Genomic DNA, 18,040 nt, shown 5'->3' with positions numbered 1-18,040 from the left:
CCCAAAGTGCTGGGATTACAAGCGTGAGCCACCGCGCCCGGCCCTGATTTTTGTTTTTTTATGAAGATGTTTTTTCTGTGTAGATCTTAATTTGGTATCCTTGTTGGCGGGGGCATGGGCATGATCAGTGGAGCCTTCTATTCTTGCTCTGCCTCCCACCTGTTTTCAGCCTGAAAAATCAGTGGCAGCTGGGTGCAGTGGGCCACACCTGTAATCCCAGGAGGCCGAGGCAGGTGGATCATGAGGTCAGGAGTTTGAGATCAGCCTGGCCAACGTGGTGAAACCCTGTCTCTACTAAAAATACAAAAATTAGCCCGGCATGGTGGTGCCTGCCGGTAATCCCAGCCACTCAGCAGGAGAATCACTTGAACCTGGGAGGTGGAGGTTGCAGTGAGCCGAGATTGCACCATTGCACTCTACCCTGGGGCATAGAGTGAGACTTCCTCTCAAAAAAATTCAGTGGCTTCCATTAAACTGCAGTTTGGATTTCCCTAACTCTATTAAGAAATAATTGCAAAAATTTTTAATTGTGGTAAGAAAAATATATAGAACAGAAAATTTACTGTTGGGTTTTGTTTTGTTTTGTTTTTCCTTAACTAGAGAAGGGGTCTCGCCATGTTGCCCGGGCTGGTATTGAACTCTTGGGCTCAAGCGATCCTCTTGCCTTGGCCTTGCAAAGTGTTGGGATTACAGACATAAGCCAAAAATTTCTTTTCTTAATCATTTTTATGTATATAGTTGAGTAGTGTTAGAAATGTTAACATTCTCGTGCAACAAATCTCTAGAACTTTTTCATGTGACAAAATTGAAACCCATTTCTGGGCAACCACCCTTCTTTGTTTCTGTGAATTTGGCTACTTTAAATACCTCATACCAGTTGAATTGTACAAGCACAGTCATGCACCGAGTAACGATGTTTTGGTCAATGATGGACCTGGTGTAGGACAGTGGTCCTAAGATTATAATTTTTACTGTACCTTTTCTATGCTTAAATGTGTTTAGATACACAAATACTTACCATTTTGTTATGGTTGCCTAGAGTATTCAGTACAGTTACATGCCATACAGGTTTGTAGCCTAGGAGCAATGGGATATTTATACACCGTATAGTAGAGGTCCAAGAGAGCAAAGATCTCTTGGAGATGATGCTTTCAATTCATTTCAGTATATATGCTCACCAGTGGGATTGCTGGATCATATGGTAACTCTCTTTCTGATTTTTCAAGGAACTGTCATACTGTTTTCCATAGCAGCTGTAACATTTTATATTCCCAGCAAGAGTACACAGTGGTTCCAGTTCCACATAACTCGTGAACATTTATTTTATTTATTTTGTTGTTTGTTTTTTAAGAGACAGGATCTTGCCTGTCTCTCAGCCTCATCGCCGTGGCTGCAGAGTGCCAAGTGCCAGGTCCTGCGCTCTGGGCGCGGGTCAGGAGCAGCTGGCAAGGGCAGCGTAGCCTGTGGGGCCCTTGGGCGCGGCCAGCCGCAGCTCCGGGAAGCTACGTCAGCCCACGGGCGCTGCAGCTGCAGCCGCCACCAGCACATGGAGCAGGGGTCGCCGAGGATTGGGAATCCCCGACCAGGCCTGCGCCAGCAACTGCCACCTGCATGGGGAGCGGAGAGAGAGCTGCTAGGGCGGTTTCTCTGCCTCGGGCCTGTTGGGCGGGGCCAGCTAAGGTGCACGTGCTCGCTGGTCCTAACGGTTCTGTTGAGCGTTTCTGCTGAGAGGCGGGAGGCGCTGAGAGTCTGTGCGAAGGACAGTGGACAGACTGCGTTGCTTGTTGTTGCACTTCGGAGGCGGTGATCCCCGAAGGCGAGCTGAAATACCGCTGGAGCGTCCCCAGGCTCCAATTTGCAGCCGACGATTATGGAAGACTACGAGCCGGAGTGGTGGCCCACCCTCAGGGAGCGCTTGTGCTCGGATGGCTTCTCATTTCCCCGATACCACATCAAATTGTCTCATCTGAGGAGGATCCACAGAGCTGTCGTCCTTGGTAATCTGGAGAAACTGGAGTACCTTCTCACGTATCATGACGCCAATAAGAGAGACAAGAAGGAAAGGTACTGGGGCCCGGGAGCTGGGGCTGCGGGAGGAGGCCTGTGGAGAAGTACCCCCTTCCAGGCTGAGGGCTGCGGGGCGGATGGTCCGGGGCTCGGGGTATGGACGGGGGCTAGGGGGTGCCTGGCTGGGGTAGGAGTGAGTGGAGCGGGGCCTGGGGAGTGGGGGTATATGGGGTGGCGGGGTGTGGAGTGAGTTGGGGGATGGGAGTGGGGAGTAGGGGGTGCATGGGGTGGGGGTGTGAATAGGCTGAGGTGGATGGAATGAAGGCTTGTGGGGGTAGGGGCGTGGACGGTGTGGGGTGGGGAGATGGGGTGAGCGTTCAGTGGGATAGAGGACTGGAGGTGGGAGTGAGGTGTGAGGGTGAATGGGGTGGGGGAAAGGGGTGCAGAGGTGAGGGGGGCAAGTCCCGTCACCAAAGGGGCTGGACTTTCTTTCTTGGCAGGCTCAGCCGCACCTGGGATGTGGAAACCTTGGCGGGGGCGAGCACCCAGGCCATTTTCACGAGCAGCAAAACAAAAACAAAACTTCAGCTGGTTTCCAATCACTCACCATGCTGCTTCTTTATAAATCATTTTAAAGTGATTTCACTAATAAAGTTCAGCATGTATAGCGTTTTATTTTTAATGTACACATTTTAAAGCATAATGTTACATACATTATGGAAAGGTGCATAATGAGAGAAATCATTTCCATAATATATCAACTTCCTGACTAAAAATTCTTTGGATAAAAATCCAATATTTATTTGATATCAGTGGACACCTATGTCAATGTGGTTTTCACTGAGGGACCTTAGAGGGAAACTTTGAAGTGGGAAGATGGTCTGTGTTCTTGAATAGAAAGACACATTTTTCTAAAGTTCTGAGCTCTTTCTGTGTTTATAAATTTTACATAATCCAAATAAAGTTATCAAAATGTTAACATTTTTTAATTACTCATGCTGTCTTTTACTATTGTGATGACATTAAGAAAACTTTTGAAATGGAGTCAAAAAAGACTTGCCTTTCTAGATATGAAAATGTGCTGTTGATTTCCACAAGTTATTTACTAACAGCCGAAACCACAAATCAGTGAATGGAACAGGTTAGAAAATCCAGGAACACACCAATATGTGTAAGAATTTATTAGGTTGGTGCAAAAGCAATTGCGGTTTTTGCCGCAATTACAAGTAATGGCGAAAACCACAATTGCTTTTGCACCAATCTAATAGAATTGGATAATGGTGACATTTCATATTAGTAGGAAAAGATGAATTACTCATAAATGAAGTGCCTGCTAAGTATTTGGAGAAATCTGGCTAGATTTTTATGTCACAGAAATAAGTTCGTTATGGAATGTACATTAAAAATTTTAAATGCACAAAATAAGAAAGATAACAGAAAAAACACAAATGCCTACTTATATTGATACATGTTTATATTCCTACAAATATCACAAGCACACATTCTGAAGGTCGATTTCACAAAATAAAAAAAATCCAGTTTATAAGAAAAAATTAAAAGACAATATGTGTATATACATATTAGATAAGTGATCTTCATTTTACAGAGAATTCTTCAAATAAGAACTGTCATTTAAAATAGAGCAAAGCATTTTTTTTTTCGGATATTCAAGCAACCTATGCACATGGGAAAAAATATTTAGTGTTCCTGGGAGGAGAAGGTATTTAAGTTAAAAAAGGAATGAAATACTGTTTTCTATCCACAAGTTTGTGAGGGTAAAGAGTAGCAGTACATATACTGCTGTTTAAAGTTTACATTTCTGATGACTTTTCAAATAGACAATTTGTTGGTAAGTATCACACTTTAAAAATGTATGTGCCCTTCACCCATCAATTCCATTATACTAAAATATCTCTAGGAAATAGAGGTACATGCAATTTGTTTTTCTCAGCGCTGCTTAAAATAGCAATGTATTTGGAAAACCCCTTATAATGGATTTTATAAATTTTATAAATTTATCAACAAATTTCAGTGCATCCATAGGATGGGACAATATGGGACCTTTGCAGATATCAGTAGATACAGATGTATGTTGAGGTGTGAAGATGTACTTTGAAAAAAGTTGGTTTGATTATATATACACACAAACAGTCTATGGTGTTTGTAAGCCAAATATGTGTACAAAATATAACATTTCTTCTTTTCTGGCAGGTGTATTGTGATATTTTTTCTTATCTGTGATGTATAAATGATCAGTATGTTTAAAACTTCTAGTAAATGTTTTTTATTAATGAAATTATCCTTGGGAAAAGAAGAAATATAAATCTTGCAAAGAAAAAAATAATTCCCACTTTCTGTTTTATTTTATTATTTATTTCTTTGTTTGTTTATTTTTGAGATGGAGTCTCACCCTGTCGCCCAGCCTGGAGTGCAGTGGCATGATCTCAGCTCACTGTAATCTGCCTCTTAGGTTCAAGTGATTCTCCCACCTCAGCCTCCTGAGTAGCTGGGATTACAGGTGTGCGCCACCATGCCCAGCTAATTTTTGTATATTTTAGTAAAGACGGGGTTTCACCATGTTGGCCAGGATGGTCTCAAACTCCTGACCTCAGGTGTTCCCCCCACCTCGGCCTCCCAAAGTTCTGGGATTACAGATGTGAGCCACTGTGCCTGGCCTTATTTTTATTTTTTTGTTTATTGGTATCTTCTGTGAACTTTTAGCCTCTTCAGAGGCAGAGAGAATATTTTTATTTGTGCTTGATTATTTTATTATGCATAGATTTTAGTATATAAATAGGTTTTTATTATAGTTTTATTACATATAAGCAAACAATTTTAAATTAATTATTTTAGTTTATCAGTGTCCTCATGAAAATGAAAACGAGCAAATATAAGTGATTATCACTATTCCAAAAGCACTGCTTTAATTTATAGTTTTTTCATAACAAACTCCCCAACTGTATGTATGCATTCTTTCAATCCAGTTATTCATCAAGCATAACCTGAATACCTATCATGTAGCAGACACATTCCACCATCTGTGAGGACTCTTCCACCTTTAACAACTTCATGTTTACCTGCCCAGGATTTAAAATGGAAGCGTTAGGACTGAATCCCAATTGGATCTTTTATTCCTTTTTTTTTTTTTTTAAACAAAAGCAATTCTGAAGTTAGAAAATAGTGAAAGATAACTTTTAACTGCCATTTCAAAAACTTATGACAGTCTCAAATACTACTATTAATCATTGCAAATACCTGATTTACATAACATTCTGTAAGTATTGAAAAAAATGAGCCGTACCTATTCATTTGAATCCTGAATTTTCTTTGGATTATTTTTTTTGAAAATTGAAGTAAGAATTACTTTGTTTTAAAAATTTGTTTTTTTATTTTTGCCTTCTTTTTCCACAGTTCTTTATTTAGGTGCCAATTATATGAGTAGAACTGCCTGTTCTATGTACTGTATCCCACTTAATGTAAGGCATCATGGATTGGGTGATGCCACATTACTTTATATATCAATAAGATAATGTTTAAAATGTTACCAGTTATAATTGTAATAAATAATGAATTGTAAACAGTATTCCAATGTCAGGAGATGTTAATATAAGAATAGTAGCTTATATAATAGTGAGAAAATGAGCATCTGAGAATGACTGAAATACAATGATACATCTAATCTTTAATAGATACCTCAATGTAGATATGATTGTATCATTTTACTTAAAATGTCTTTGTAAGTAGTAATAACTAAAAATTATTGAGCTGTTATTTGTGTTAGAAAGTGTTCTAAATGCTGTGCATAGATTCTTACGTAAGCATCACAGCAGTGTTCTGTGGGATAGCTACTATTCTCTTATGTATTTTATTGATAAGGAAATTGAAGCAAAGAAAGGCTAAATAACAGCTAAGTGACAGAGCTTACAGTAAATTTTAAGCCCCAATTAAACTGAATCCAAAAGCCAAGCTTTTTCTGTTAAATAGCCTGCTGTTTCATTAATGTGGTGAGTAATAAGCGCTAACAAATATTGTACTTTCTTCACAAGAAAATTACATATTTGTTTTGAAGACAGAGAAATAACATGCTAATTAATGCTTACAGTTACATGTTTTAAAAAGTCCTGTCACTCTCACAGGACTGCCCTACATTTGGCCTGTGCCACTGGCCAACCGGAAATGGTATTTCTCCTGGTGTCCAGTAGATGTGAGCTTAATCTGCAGGACCGTGAATGCAGGACACCTCTCATCAAGGTATATAGTAGCTGACTCTTTGAGCATGAGGTGGATTTGGTTTAAGTACATAGGATAAAATGAATTTATCTCATTGGAATACCACTATATAACTAGTTAGTAAATCCTACGGAGTGTTTATTTTGATTTTTCAGTGTTTGCATGTTTCTCGGTCTAATACAGGCTGTACAACTGAGGCAGGAGGCTTGTGCAACTATTCTGCTGCAAAATGGCGCCGATCCAAATATTATGGATTTCTTTGGAAAGACTGCTCTACACTATGCTGTGTATAATGAAGATACATCCATGATAGAAAAACTTCTTTTATATGGTACAAATATTGAAGAATGCAGCAAGGTATAGGTCAACCAATGTTATTTTCAAACTATCTGAAATGCATTTATTTTAACATTGACACATGTAAGGGTCAATTTTTCATATTTGGAAGCTCAAACATTCCTTGAATGAAAATATTTTGAAATGCCTTAACTGTCTAAGATTTTACTTTAAATATTGGAACTTTTAAAGAAGCATTACAGGGTACAGCTTTTTTTCATGCATTTATGGTAAATAATTATAAAAACATGAATTACAATAAATTTATAATTCATGACAACTGAACTTGGGAAAGGTAATAGTTAAGTGTTTTTCCACTAAATTACTTTTTTTCTAATCAGTGTGAAGTGACACAGGAAAGTAAAATTGGCCCTTATAAATAGGCTTTATTTTAAATTTCAAAGAAAATTATAGAATTTCACAATAAATGTACATCTTGTTGCGTTGACAAGTATTGTATGTGAAGGTGATTTCATTTGAAAGTGATTCCTCTGTGGAAAGACTTAAGAGGGAAAAATGAAGAAAAGGAGAGCAATCAGAAATGCACAAGCTAATTTGGAAATTAGGTAATGAGGGAAAATACTGTGGAGAGGGTTTTTGTGTGTTTTGTTGTTTGTTTTCAATTTATACATTTAGACAAGGGTCGCTTCAGTTTTGGGGATGATTATTCTTTGGGAAAGAGTTTGTGAGTTGTAAAATTGCCTAGGGATCAATTTTGGTAGGACTCTGAGGAAACCAGGTTGGCAGTGAATAGTGGTGATGAAGTGGCACACACTTCAGTAGAGAGAAGAACACATAATTAATGGACATTATTCAATTCTGGCAGAAACAGCCACTTAGATAAGCATCTAAACTCTCAAGTCCAGAATGTCTTGATGGGCAGGTGGGAGATAAGGAGCTTATAAATAGTAAAATCAAGTTGGATTTTGAGTTTACTAGTCTCTTCTCTACCCCTACCTAGGCAAAGTAAATGAAGTTTTCAGTGAATTGCTCTTTTGCTCTTTCCTCTTTTCGGCCAAATCCCAAATGATAAAGGGAATTTGCCATGTGGGTGAGAGATGAGACTGAAGTGATTATCACCTGTGCTGGTTCGCAGTTAGAATTGTGCATGACAGTAACCTGGGGAAATTACAAGCAAATCTCTAAGTCTAGGATAGCCCCTGAAGATTTTAATATAGTAAATCTAATATTTACTATTAAATATTACTGGACATGTATGTTTTAAAATATTTCCTTGAAGCTGGGCATGGTGGTGCCTCTAGCCAGAACAACAGAATAAGACTGTCTCTAACAACAACAACAACAGCAACAACAACAGCAACAACAACAATAAAAAATTTCTTAAGACACTGATACGCTGCTGGTTAAGAACCACTGAATAGATAAGTGTAATATACATTCCCATACCTCAAACACGTAAAAAATCTCTAGAAGAGTTGGATGATAGCTGCTGCTTCCTTTAAATTTCTCCTTTCCAATAATATTAGCCTGACTTTCACCTGTCTCTACCTCTGTGGTTGGGAAGTTAAAAAGACTTATTTGCAGTATCTATCAGCGTAAGAATAACACCTTTTCTTTGCCACCGTCACTTACTCGCTGCCATTCATAGGGTCGTTAGGAATTTGCTATTGTGGACTCTTAATAAGTAGAGACTGACTCTTTCAGGACTCTGAGTCTCCTTGTTATCATTCTGGTGATTAGGTCAATACATCATTATTAAAAGCAGGGTTCTCTCAATTACAATAGTAAAAATTTCTAAACCTTTTTTTAAAGCCGAAGCTCTATTATGGACTGCCTCAGTATGTCAGTTAAGTACATAGAACTATGGCATAATCAGGATAGCAGTTTTAAACGCTGAAAACCATGAAGTTAGTAAGAATACAGAGAATACATATAGGTCATTATTAGAGCTTTAATTGATAAGCCATTGTATTTTTATTTCTGATTTATATTTTACCTAAAATAAAAAAGTTAAGAATATGGAAACTAGAATACAAATAAGTTTTTAAAGGAATTATGTACCAGGGTCCTAAGATTATAATTACATAAATATTTGCATCAGGGTCCTAAGATTGTAATTGAGAATAACATTTCATACAGAGATTTCTGACAAGATAAAAATATTACTAGAGAAAACCCATGGACTATTTAATAATAAGCAGTGAAAGTTCATGTGAAGCCTATCTCTATTAATTCAGAGCCCGGCTCTCCGAATTAAAAAGAGATAGGCTTCAAATGAACTGTCAATCATGTCAGAATCTCAGATGACAATGTCAGGTGCTCCTGAGCACCTGGTAAAGTAAATATCCTTTGGAATATATTAATAGTTTAAGAAACACCGCTCTATAGATAATAATTTAGATCATTAATAAAAATACCTGAAACATTTATTACTGTGTCTTAGAGTTTGAGGACATAGAGAAAAAAATACAGCTCTTGGTTCAGGCAGGAAACAATAAAATCCTTGAAACATGCCATGCTAAATGCTGTGACAGAAGCAAAGATTCTTGGAACTGGGAAATGTTTGAAGTGAGTTTTGGAGATGACCAGAGTTCTTGTGGTGAGGCAGAGGAGGTTGTTTCCAGGGGAAGGAGCAGAACATAGAAAAGCACCGAGGAGTGAAAAGAAAGGGACAGCCTCTTATGTCCTTTCAATTGTATATACTTAAGCTCGCAGGATCTTACATAAGGTTTTCAGTTCAGTTGATAGATAATATAATTTTGTGATTATAAATTGTTGCTGTTGTTTTACAGAATGAGTATCAACCTTTGTTGCTGGCTGTGACTCAAAGAAAACGGAAAATGGTAGAAGTTTTATTAAATAAAAATGCAAATATAAATGCAATTGATTATCTTAGCAGGTACAGACCTTAGTTCTTATTGTGTTGTTTTTAAACCTGAGTGTCATTTTAGAGTGGTAGCGGTCACTCAAGTCACAAATATTGTATTAATAAGAAGACTAACTTTAAATCATTGGGATAGAGTGAGAAATATCAACACAGATCATCACTTAGGTAGAAAAACAATTATTTGGACTGAGTAACATAAAGAACAGTGTATAGCAGGATTCGTCTCTCTCTATAGACATTATACACATAAAAGGCTTCTATATATAGAAAGCTCTGTATATTGATAGATGTTTGTTATTTGTAATATGATATGGTGTTATTTATAATGTAATAATGTGATGCTTTTGATTGTATGATCTTATGTTAGCTAAAGGGGTTTCATGTTTTTCATTTCTACTGTGTTTTGATGTTGTTTTTAATTGATATGGGGAGAGGGAGAAAAGATAACTTTAAATGGGTAAAACTTTACTTTAATGAAGACAAGCTTTAGGTTCACACAGGACTGGGTTTAATCCCTAGCTTTCCCACTTGCTAGATGTGTGACCTTGGTAACATTACTTATCACCAAGTATGTTTTCTTCTGTGAAAAGGAGGGTAATAATATATCCTTCAAGGGTGGTTGTGTGTAAGTAACATTATATATATAATGTTCGAATGTCCAGCTAACAGAGCAAGGTGCTGATGTTTTGGAAACAATGGCTGAGCATATAAGTATGTGCATATATATATAATATATATATACACACACACACATATGTATGTAAGAATATAATGTAACATCATATATAATATATAATATATACAATATATATTTTATAGATAATATATAATATACAATGTATATTATATATTTTATAGATAATATATAATATACTACGTATATTTTATATATATGATGTTACTTATACACAACCACCCTTGAAGGATATATTATTCTTTTTTTTTTCTTCATGAATGGAATATTATATTTTTTGAAACATAGTTTTAAAAGTTTTTTTTTGCACACAAAACAATAAACATTTTCTAAAAGTACCTACGAACAAAAAGATGCATATCAAACATATTAGGAAGGTTGCACATGGGAAGATGGGGAATAGAAATGGGGGGTGGGAATTAAAGAAAATAAATGAGAGAGGGACTTTGTATGGATCAATGATAATAACTCAATCCTCTATTTGACAAAGAAGAAGGAGAAGGAAGAGGAAGAAAAAGAAAGTGGGATAAAGGATCAGAAAGGGAGGAAAATAGAAAAAATTAGAGTATGACTCCAGGGTAGACCTGTTTTGTTGTCGCTTGGTTCGTTGGTTGGTTTGACAGTTGTGTTTTTCATATGTTTCGCCATGTTGGCCAGGCTGGTCTCGAGCTCCTAGCCTCAAGTGATCAACCCGCCTCAGCCTCCCAGAGTACTGGGACTACAGGCGTGAGCCACCACATCCAGCCCCCACATTGCTTCTGGCCTCTGTGGTAGACCTCCCAGACGGGGCGGCCCGGCAGAGGCGCTCCCCACATCCCAGACGGGGCGGCCAGGCAGAGGTGCTCCTCACTTCCCAGACGGGGCAGCTGGGCAGAGACGCTCCTCACTTCCTAGATGGGGTGGCGGCCGGGCAGAGGGGCTCCTCACTTCCCGGACGGGGCAGCTGGGCAGAGGCGCTCCTCACATCCCAGACGATGGGTGGCCGGGCAGAGACGCTCCTCACTTCCTAGACGGGGTGGCGGCCGGCAGAGGGACTCCTCACTTCCCAGAGGGGGCGGCCGGGCAGAGGCGCTCCTCACTTCCCAGACGGGGCGGCCGGGCAGAGGCGCTCCTCACTTCCCAGACGGGGCGGCCGGGCAGAGGCGCTCCTCACTTCCCAGATGGGGCGGCCGGGCAGAGGCGCTCCTCACTTCCCAGACGGGGCGGCCACGCAGAGCCGCTCCTCACATCCCAGAAGGGGCGGCCACGCAGAGGCGCTCCTCACTTCCCAGACGGGGCGGCCAGGCAGAGGCGCTCCTCACATCCCAGACAATGGGCGGCCGGGCAGAGGTGCTGCTCACCTCCCAGACGGGGCGGCCGGGCAGAGGTGCTCTTCATATCCCAGAAGGGGCGGCCGGGCAGAGGCGCTCCTCACTTCCCAGACGGGGCGGCCGGGCAGAGGCGCTCCTCACTTCCCAGACGGGGCGACCGGGCAGAGGCGCTCCTCACTTCCCAGAAGGGGCGGCCGGGCAGAGGCACTCCTCACATCCCAGAAGGGGCGGCCGGGCAGAGGCGCTCCTCACATCCCAGAAGGGGCGGCCGGGCAGAGGCGCTCCTCACTTCCCAGATGGGGCGGCCAGGCAGAGGCGCTCCTCACATCCCAGACGGGGTGGCTGGGCAGAGGTGCTTCTCACATCCCAGATGATGGGCGGCCAGGCAGAGACGTTCCTCACTTCCTAGACGGGGTGGCGGCCGGGCAGAGGCGCTCCTCACCTCCCAGACGGGGCGGCCAGGCAGAGGAGCTCGTCATAACCCAGACAATGGGCGGCCAGGCAGAGACGCTCCCCACCTCCCAGACGGGGCGGCGGCCGGGCAGAGGCTGCAGTGCCAGCACCCTGGGAGGCCAAGGCAGGCGGCTGGGAGGCGGAGGCTGCAGCGAGCCAAGACCACGCCACCGCACTCCAGCCCGGGCAACACCGAGCACCGAAAGAGCGAGCCTCCGTCTGTAGTCCCAGCACCTCGGGAGGCCGAGGCGGGCAGAGCACTGGAGGTCAGGAGCTGGAGACCAGCCTGGCCGACATGGCGAAACCGCGCCTCCAGCCAAGGGAGAAAAACCAGGGAGGGGTGGTGGCGCGTGGCGGCAATCCCAGGTAGCCCGCAGGGTAGGGCAGGAGAATCACGGGAGCCGGACGCAGGGAGTGTGCAGCGAGCCGAGTTTACTCCAGCCTGGGCCACAGAGGGAAGAAAAGAAAAGAAAAAAAGAAAGAAAGAAAGAGGAAGGAAGGAAGGAGGATATATTATTATCCTCCATATATAGTGTTTAAAATAATTGTAACAATTGCATCTTATATATCAGGTGAGATTTCATAGTTTGGTTCAAGTAGTTTTCAAGTGACAAATTTTCAAGTTTTAAGTTTTCGAGGGTTGTGCAACTTTGTCAGCCAGAAATCAAGCAAAAGGCAAGATAAGTAGCAGTAGGTGCAGGATTCTTGATATTGAAACTTTTAGGACTTTTCTCCTTAGGGATTCCAATGTTGTACATTTTATTTCAAGTATAACCCCTATGCATAGGATAAAGTCGTTTCACAACTTTGATTTTTCTAATTAGTTATTTGGGTCTCAAAATGTCCAGTTTATCAAAAAATCTTGTACTGTGTACTGGGGACCATCTACTATAGCCTGATCATTGAATTTTTCAAGAACCTAAGGGGTTCCCTAAGTCCAAGGAAGACAATCAGTGTCTACAAGTCAGAAGGAGAAGGGGAAAGGACATTCTAATCATTGCTTCGTTTTCATTGATTCTGTTGCTGCTTTCTTGCCACTGAAAGTACTCTTGCAGTCTGGTAATGATTAACCTTTGCCACCAGGATGCCCTTTCTGTTTGAGATCCCTCAATCTTCATGTTGATCCATAAAAAGGCTTCAAAGTTACAACTATTTTTTTTAGTTCACTTGCACATACTTATATGCTCAGCCATTGTTTCCAAAACAGCAGAACCTTGCTCTGTTAGCTGGATATTCTAACTTTATCAACATACACACTGAGCAAATTGACACTTTCACCCACACTCAAAACCTGATGTAAAGCCCACATTTTAACCTGGGCTTCTAGACCTTCATGATGAGTTATTTTTTGAGTCCCTTTTTTTTCTCTTCAAATATTAGTTGGGATAGTTCTAAACTGTCAGAGATATTCAAATAATGTTGTAGAAAGAGATGACAGTTTTTTTCTTTATTGCTACCAGATCTGTACCCTGAGACTTTTTAAATAAACAGTGTAAGAGCTTTTCTCAGGTAGTGGAAGCTTCTATGCCATCCTTCCTTAGAGTAGGAGGCATCAACTTGTGGTTGGCCCCTCAAGTGATCTGTTTTCTATAATAATGAAGATCTCCCAAGCTGCTTGCATCACTATCTCAAGTTTGTAAAATATTTTCGGATTCTAACTCACAGGAAGCCATTCATCGGAATTATCTAAGTCTCAAGTTGGTTAGTTAGATTTAACAGAGCTAACCCTCATCCATGACTTATCAGCATTTATAGGTAAAAGTAAGGCTTTGTGCTTGCTTTGGCAGCACAAATACTAAAATTGGAACAATACGGAGAAAATTAGCATGGTGAAGCATTTCATATTTTGCAGTCACGGGAAGGTCATTTGACTGTTTGCTGGCTAGCTAAGTCACAGTTTGAATCGAAACAAAATGGGTGGCCCCTTATATTAGAATTGTGATTTTTCACTAGAAAAGCATTTGTGTAAGGTGATCTATAAACTGAGAATGGAGATAAGTAACACATGGGGTGTTGTGTAAATATTTTGTTAGTATGTATCTTGGAAATGAGAAAATGTCAACTTTCATCTACTTCATGGAACTTAAAAAAAATGAAAGTAGGGTTTTGTCTTCCATGTCAGTTGGAGATAACATCACTGATGGAGATTAACCATCATTCTAGCAAACATCTGCTGGTTCAGTTAGAGTCTGTAGAGAAGTAATAGTGGTAGCCCAAGCCAGATCTTGACATCTGTTAGTTTTCTGCCCTTGGAATTGATGAGCTCAATAATAGTGAACAATCATGTTACCTATTTTAATGAAATAATGTATTCATAAATTAATTTATGAATTATGAAATAGTTGAGATGCCCTGAATTATAAGCCACAAATAATAGAACAATAAGCAAAATTAGGACTTAACATTTTTCTTAAACTGAAACATTTGAATATTAGAACCTATGAAAAAATACACATTGGGTTTGATTTGGGATTTCAAAATAGTTTCAGCAATAAAGTTCAAGAACAAATTCCACTGCTTTACTATTTCTCTGTGAATGTTAAAAATGCTACTTCATTAAACCTATATAACAACCTAGTGAAAGAAGATAATAAAATCTAGAAGAAGACATTGTGCCTAAGAGAAGCAACTTGTTTAAGAGCAAATACCTGTTGGCTATAGAGCCAAGACCTTCCAGTAAGAGCCAGGAAGGTGACTTTCCATTATGTCAAGCTGATGTGAGATAGTTTGCTGAGCTATACTGCCTTCACTTCATGAGTACTTCACCTGTTTTTATTATTTAATTAGAAAGGTACTAAGAAGTTTGTAGAGCTTACAGAAGGAAGTGTATAGGATAATTAACATCCTGATATTGTTCCAGATACTCTAATAATTTAGTATATTTGGTAAATGTTTTTGATAATACTATTAAAATATTAATTTCATTTATTTTTATACATAGCATTTTTGAACTAATTTCTGAATACAAAAGAAAGAAATATGAAGAGTTTTCTATAAATAGCAATCCAGGTAAGATTTCTGATAGTGAATTACTCTTGATGGTACTACCATAGATAAAAAAGAATAAAGATGTTTTGATTACAAAAAAACAGTTTTAAAAAGTCACTGTTTAAATTGCACACATTTAAAAAATACTTAGTAGTGTAGATTTTATAATTATTTAAAAAGTTAATTGTAGGTAGTTTATAATCTCAGTATTGTTTGAAAAAAATTATTATTTAATTATGGTTCCTAATATTCTAGATGATCTTTTTGTGTAAATAAGAAAACAAATTTTTAAGTTATTACATTGCATGTTTTTTTATAGTCACATAATAATGAATTAGACTTTTTGTAAAATTAGAACTTCTATTTAATTTGTAAAATAAATTCTTTGCAGTTAGTAAATGAATCAATAATTACAGTTGGCCCTTGAACAACATGGGATTTAGTGCTGCCAATGCCCATGCTGATGAAAATACATATTTGGTATGTTATGTATATTATATATTGTATTCTGAGTACAAGAAAGTAAGCTAGAGAAAGGAAGCTTTTGCAGTAGTTAAAGCTGTAGTTTCCTTGTAGTTCGATGCTTGAACTACTATCAGTCTAGTGTAAGGTGTTCACCCATCCATGGTAAATTTATTCCGTTTACTCATTTTAAAATGTTGGTCTTTTTCTTGCCTTATGCCTTCTTCATTTGTTTTACTTAAATTTGTTTTACTTTTTCTTGCCTTATGCCTTCTTCATTTGTTTTACTTAATTTTTTATTTATAAAGAAACAATAACAGTTGGTAGGGACTTTTTTTCCTGTGAAAACCATCAATGAAGAGGCCATGTTGATCTAGGAAATATAAACATATTTATTTGGTAGCAGTAGAAATATAAAGCAGAAGCAGAAAAGAGGTACAGTTAATAAGATTTAGTGAACATTGAATGTAAAACATTAGTGGGGAGAGAGAAATCTTGGATCATTCATAGGTTTCCAGGTTGTGTACTGGCCTTTATACTGCACATGAGAAATGAGTAGGATGTGTTCACTGAATGGAGAAGTACAGCTGGTCAACAGGGAAGAGTAACTTCCCTTCCCTCCAATTCTGAGGTTGGAGATGCAGACGTAGAATGATGTTATTATAATTATTAGGCAAAGTCATCGATCTCAACTGTCCATGATGCAGATGTAGAATGAGGAGGCATCCAGTGACAAAACCCTGGGAATGTCAACATTCCCTCCCGCCCCCAGAAAAAAAAAAAGCGTTGGTAAAGGAGAATGAGCAGTGGCTAGAGAAAAGTAGGAGAGGAGTCAGAGGAAGTGATGTGGCAAAAATAAAAAATGTGAGAATTTTAAGGAGGGAGTATCAATTCTAACAAGTAAGATTACTAAAAAGCCAATTAGATTTAACTTTTAAAAGCTCTTTGGCGGTACCCTTTTCAAAAGAACCATTTTTGAGGTGTAATGTGGGCTGTTGATGTGATTGGTATGTCTGGTGTCCAAATATGAAGGAACAAATCTACCAAGATCCTACGTAACTCTTTTGTAACTGCAGAAGCTACGTCCACAGGGTCAGGGAAAATAGTCTTGACTTCTGAATACATGTGCCCACACTTTTACAGAATTGTCAAAACCTAAGGGTAATGTGTGAGAAAAACTGTGGTCTTCTTATCTGCTCCTTGTGGAAATACTTAGTTTGTACTGAAATCCCTGATAAGTTCTTCTGGATGCATTCTGAAACAAAAGTCTGGCAGCAGTAACCGGAACCAGCTTGTCCAAAGCACATACATCCCAACTCCCTCCAACATGGAATCATAACACAGCCACATTTCGAGAGTTTCAAGTTTCAACTGGAAGTAGTCTACAGACAAGCAGTTTGGAGAAGCTGACATCTTTTATATAATGTCATGGAGAAAAATATAAGGTGATATGCTAAGTATACCAAGTCTCTGTGTTCTGCGACACTTTGTTTTAGTGCAATTCCCTTTTCATGACCTCCTCTAATATCTCTGCTTTTACTGTTTTCTTTTGAATTTCATCCCTAAAGAAAATATTATTAGGACACATTTCTAACATAGGTATTTTTGACAACTATATATGATTTTCTTTTAAGAGAATTAGCTACCTATTCTAAAGTATATCTGGTATTCTATTAATCTTCAATGCTAAACTTCTTTATATCTTTAGCACAATGACAGTGTAAGTGATGCTGGTCCTTTAAGATTTTAAGTTTCTTTTAAATTTTCAAACTTTAAATGTCTTTTAAATTTTCAAATTAAGTTATGACACTTAAGGTGTCTTTTAAATTTTCAAACTTGACATAGTTTTAATGTAAAACAGTTTTCTGGTATTATATTTCTTCAAATATTGGTAATCTGTTACTTAGCTGGAATATTTGGTCAGTTGGATTACCACACCTTTAACATCTATATATAACTTTCTTGATTTTTTTTTTTTTTTTTTTGAGATTGAGTCTTTTGCTGTTTCCCAGGCTGGGGTGCAATAGTGTGATCATAGCTCACTGCAGCCTCAAACTGCTGGGTTCAAGTGGTCCTCTTACTTCAGCCTCCTAAGTCGCTGAGACTGCTACAAGCATATGCCACCACACCAAGCTAACTTTATTATTTTTTATTTTTTTAGAGACAAGGGTCTCTCTCTGTTGCCCAGGCCAGTCTCAAACTTTTGGCTTCAAGTGATCCTCCTGCCTCAGCCTCCCAAAGTGCTGGAATTATAGTCATGAGGCATTGTGCTGGTCCATAACTTCCTTTATTCCCCAAAATGAGTTTAAAGTCCTATTGGCCCTTAATAATAAAAACCCACTGTTTGGGAGGAGAAGTGGATAACTCATCCTACATTTTAAATGCAGTTTTTGACTTTTTGACCTGTTCTCTGAAGAACTGCCTTTAACAGATGATTTTTAGTTTTAGTAGATATTTTTAGTTTTATAAGAACTTAAGAAAAAAGATTAGAAACAAATTAAATGACCTCTATGATCGATAGTACAGTATTATATCCAATGGCTACATATATTTCTATAATTATCACAATGACCTGAATGATGCAAATTATTTTACGTATGTTTTTATTAATATATATATTTTTTGAGACTGAGTCTTGCTCTGTTGCCCAGGCTGGAGTGCAGTGGCGTGATCTCGGCTCACTGCAACCTCTGCCTTCTGGGTTCAAGTGCT

At 39.0% G+C, this 18,040-nt stretch overlaps 3 protein-coding genes across 3 annotated transcripts in view; all 3 read left to right on the top strand.

Moving 5' to 3' along the window:
• Nucleotides 1–1,807, top strand: part of LOC129461858 (exportin-1-like) — a 39,131-nt gene extending 37,324 nt beyond the window's left edge. Inside the window, 1 exon segment of the mRNA XM_055241305.2 lies at nucleotides 1,352–1,807. Coding sequence (XP_055097280.1) covers nucleotides 1,352–1,807 — 456 coding nt within the window.
• A 63-nt stretch (nucleotides 1,808–1,870) lies between these two features.
• LOC129461866 (ankyrin repeat domain-containing protein 36B-like) lies at nucleotides 1,871–6,600 on the top strand. The gene is made up of 3 exons (XM_055241317.1): nucleotides 1,871–2,064; nucleotides 6,144–6,258; nucleotides 6,421–6,600. The coding sequence occupies exons 1-3, from the start codon at nucleotides 1,871–1,873 to the stop codon at nucleotides 6,598–6,600; spliced, it is 489 nt and encodes a 162-aa protein (XP_055097292.1).
• A 2,222-nt stretch (nucleotides 6,601–8,822) lies between these two features.
• The window catches only part of LOC129461857 (ankyrin repeat domain-containing protein 36B), a 76,058-nt gene continuing 66,840 nt past the window's right edge, over nucleotides 8,823–18,040 (top strand). Inside the window, 3 exon segments of the mRNA XM_063617048.1 lie at nucleotides 8,823–8,867; nucleotides 9,327–9,433; nucleotides 14,820–14,887. Coding sequence (XP_063473118.1) covers nucleotides 8,823–8,867; nucleotides 9,327–9,433; nucleotides 14,820–14,887 — 220 coding nt within the window.

Source organism: Symphalangus syndactylus, chromosome 14 (assembly GCF_028878055.3).
Source record: "Symphalangus syndactylus isolate Jambi chromosome 14, NHGRI_mSymSyn1-v2.1_pri, whole genome shotgun sequence".
Taxonomy (NCBI): domain Eukaryota; kingdom Metazoa; phylum Chordata; class Mammalia; order Primates; family Hylobatidae; genus Symphalangus; species Symphalangus syndactylus.
Note: the sequence above shows the minus strand (reverse complement) of the source record. Positions and strands in the feature narration are given on the sequence as shown.

Excerpts from the sequence above, each read along its gene's own strand:
- LOC129461866 (XM_055241317.1), top strand. The coding sequence starts at position 1,871 with ATGGAAGACTACGAGCCGGAGTGGTGGCCCACCCTCAGGGAGCGCTTG. Across the intron at positions 2,065-6,143 it reads AAGAGAGACAAGAAGGAAAG|GACTGCCCTACATTTGGCCT; the intron begins GTACTGGGGCCC and ends TCACTCTCACAG. Across the intron at positions 6,259-6,420 it reads GCAGGACACCTCTCATCAAG|GCTGTACAACTGAGGCAGGA; the intron begins GTATATAGTAGC and ends GGTCTAATACAG.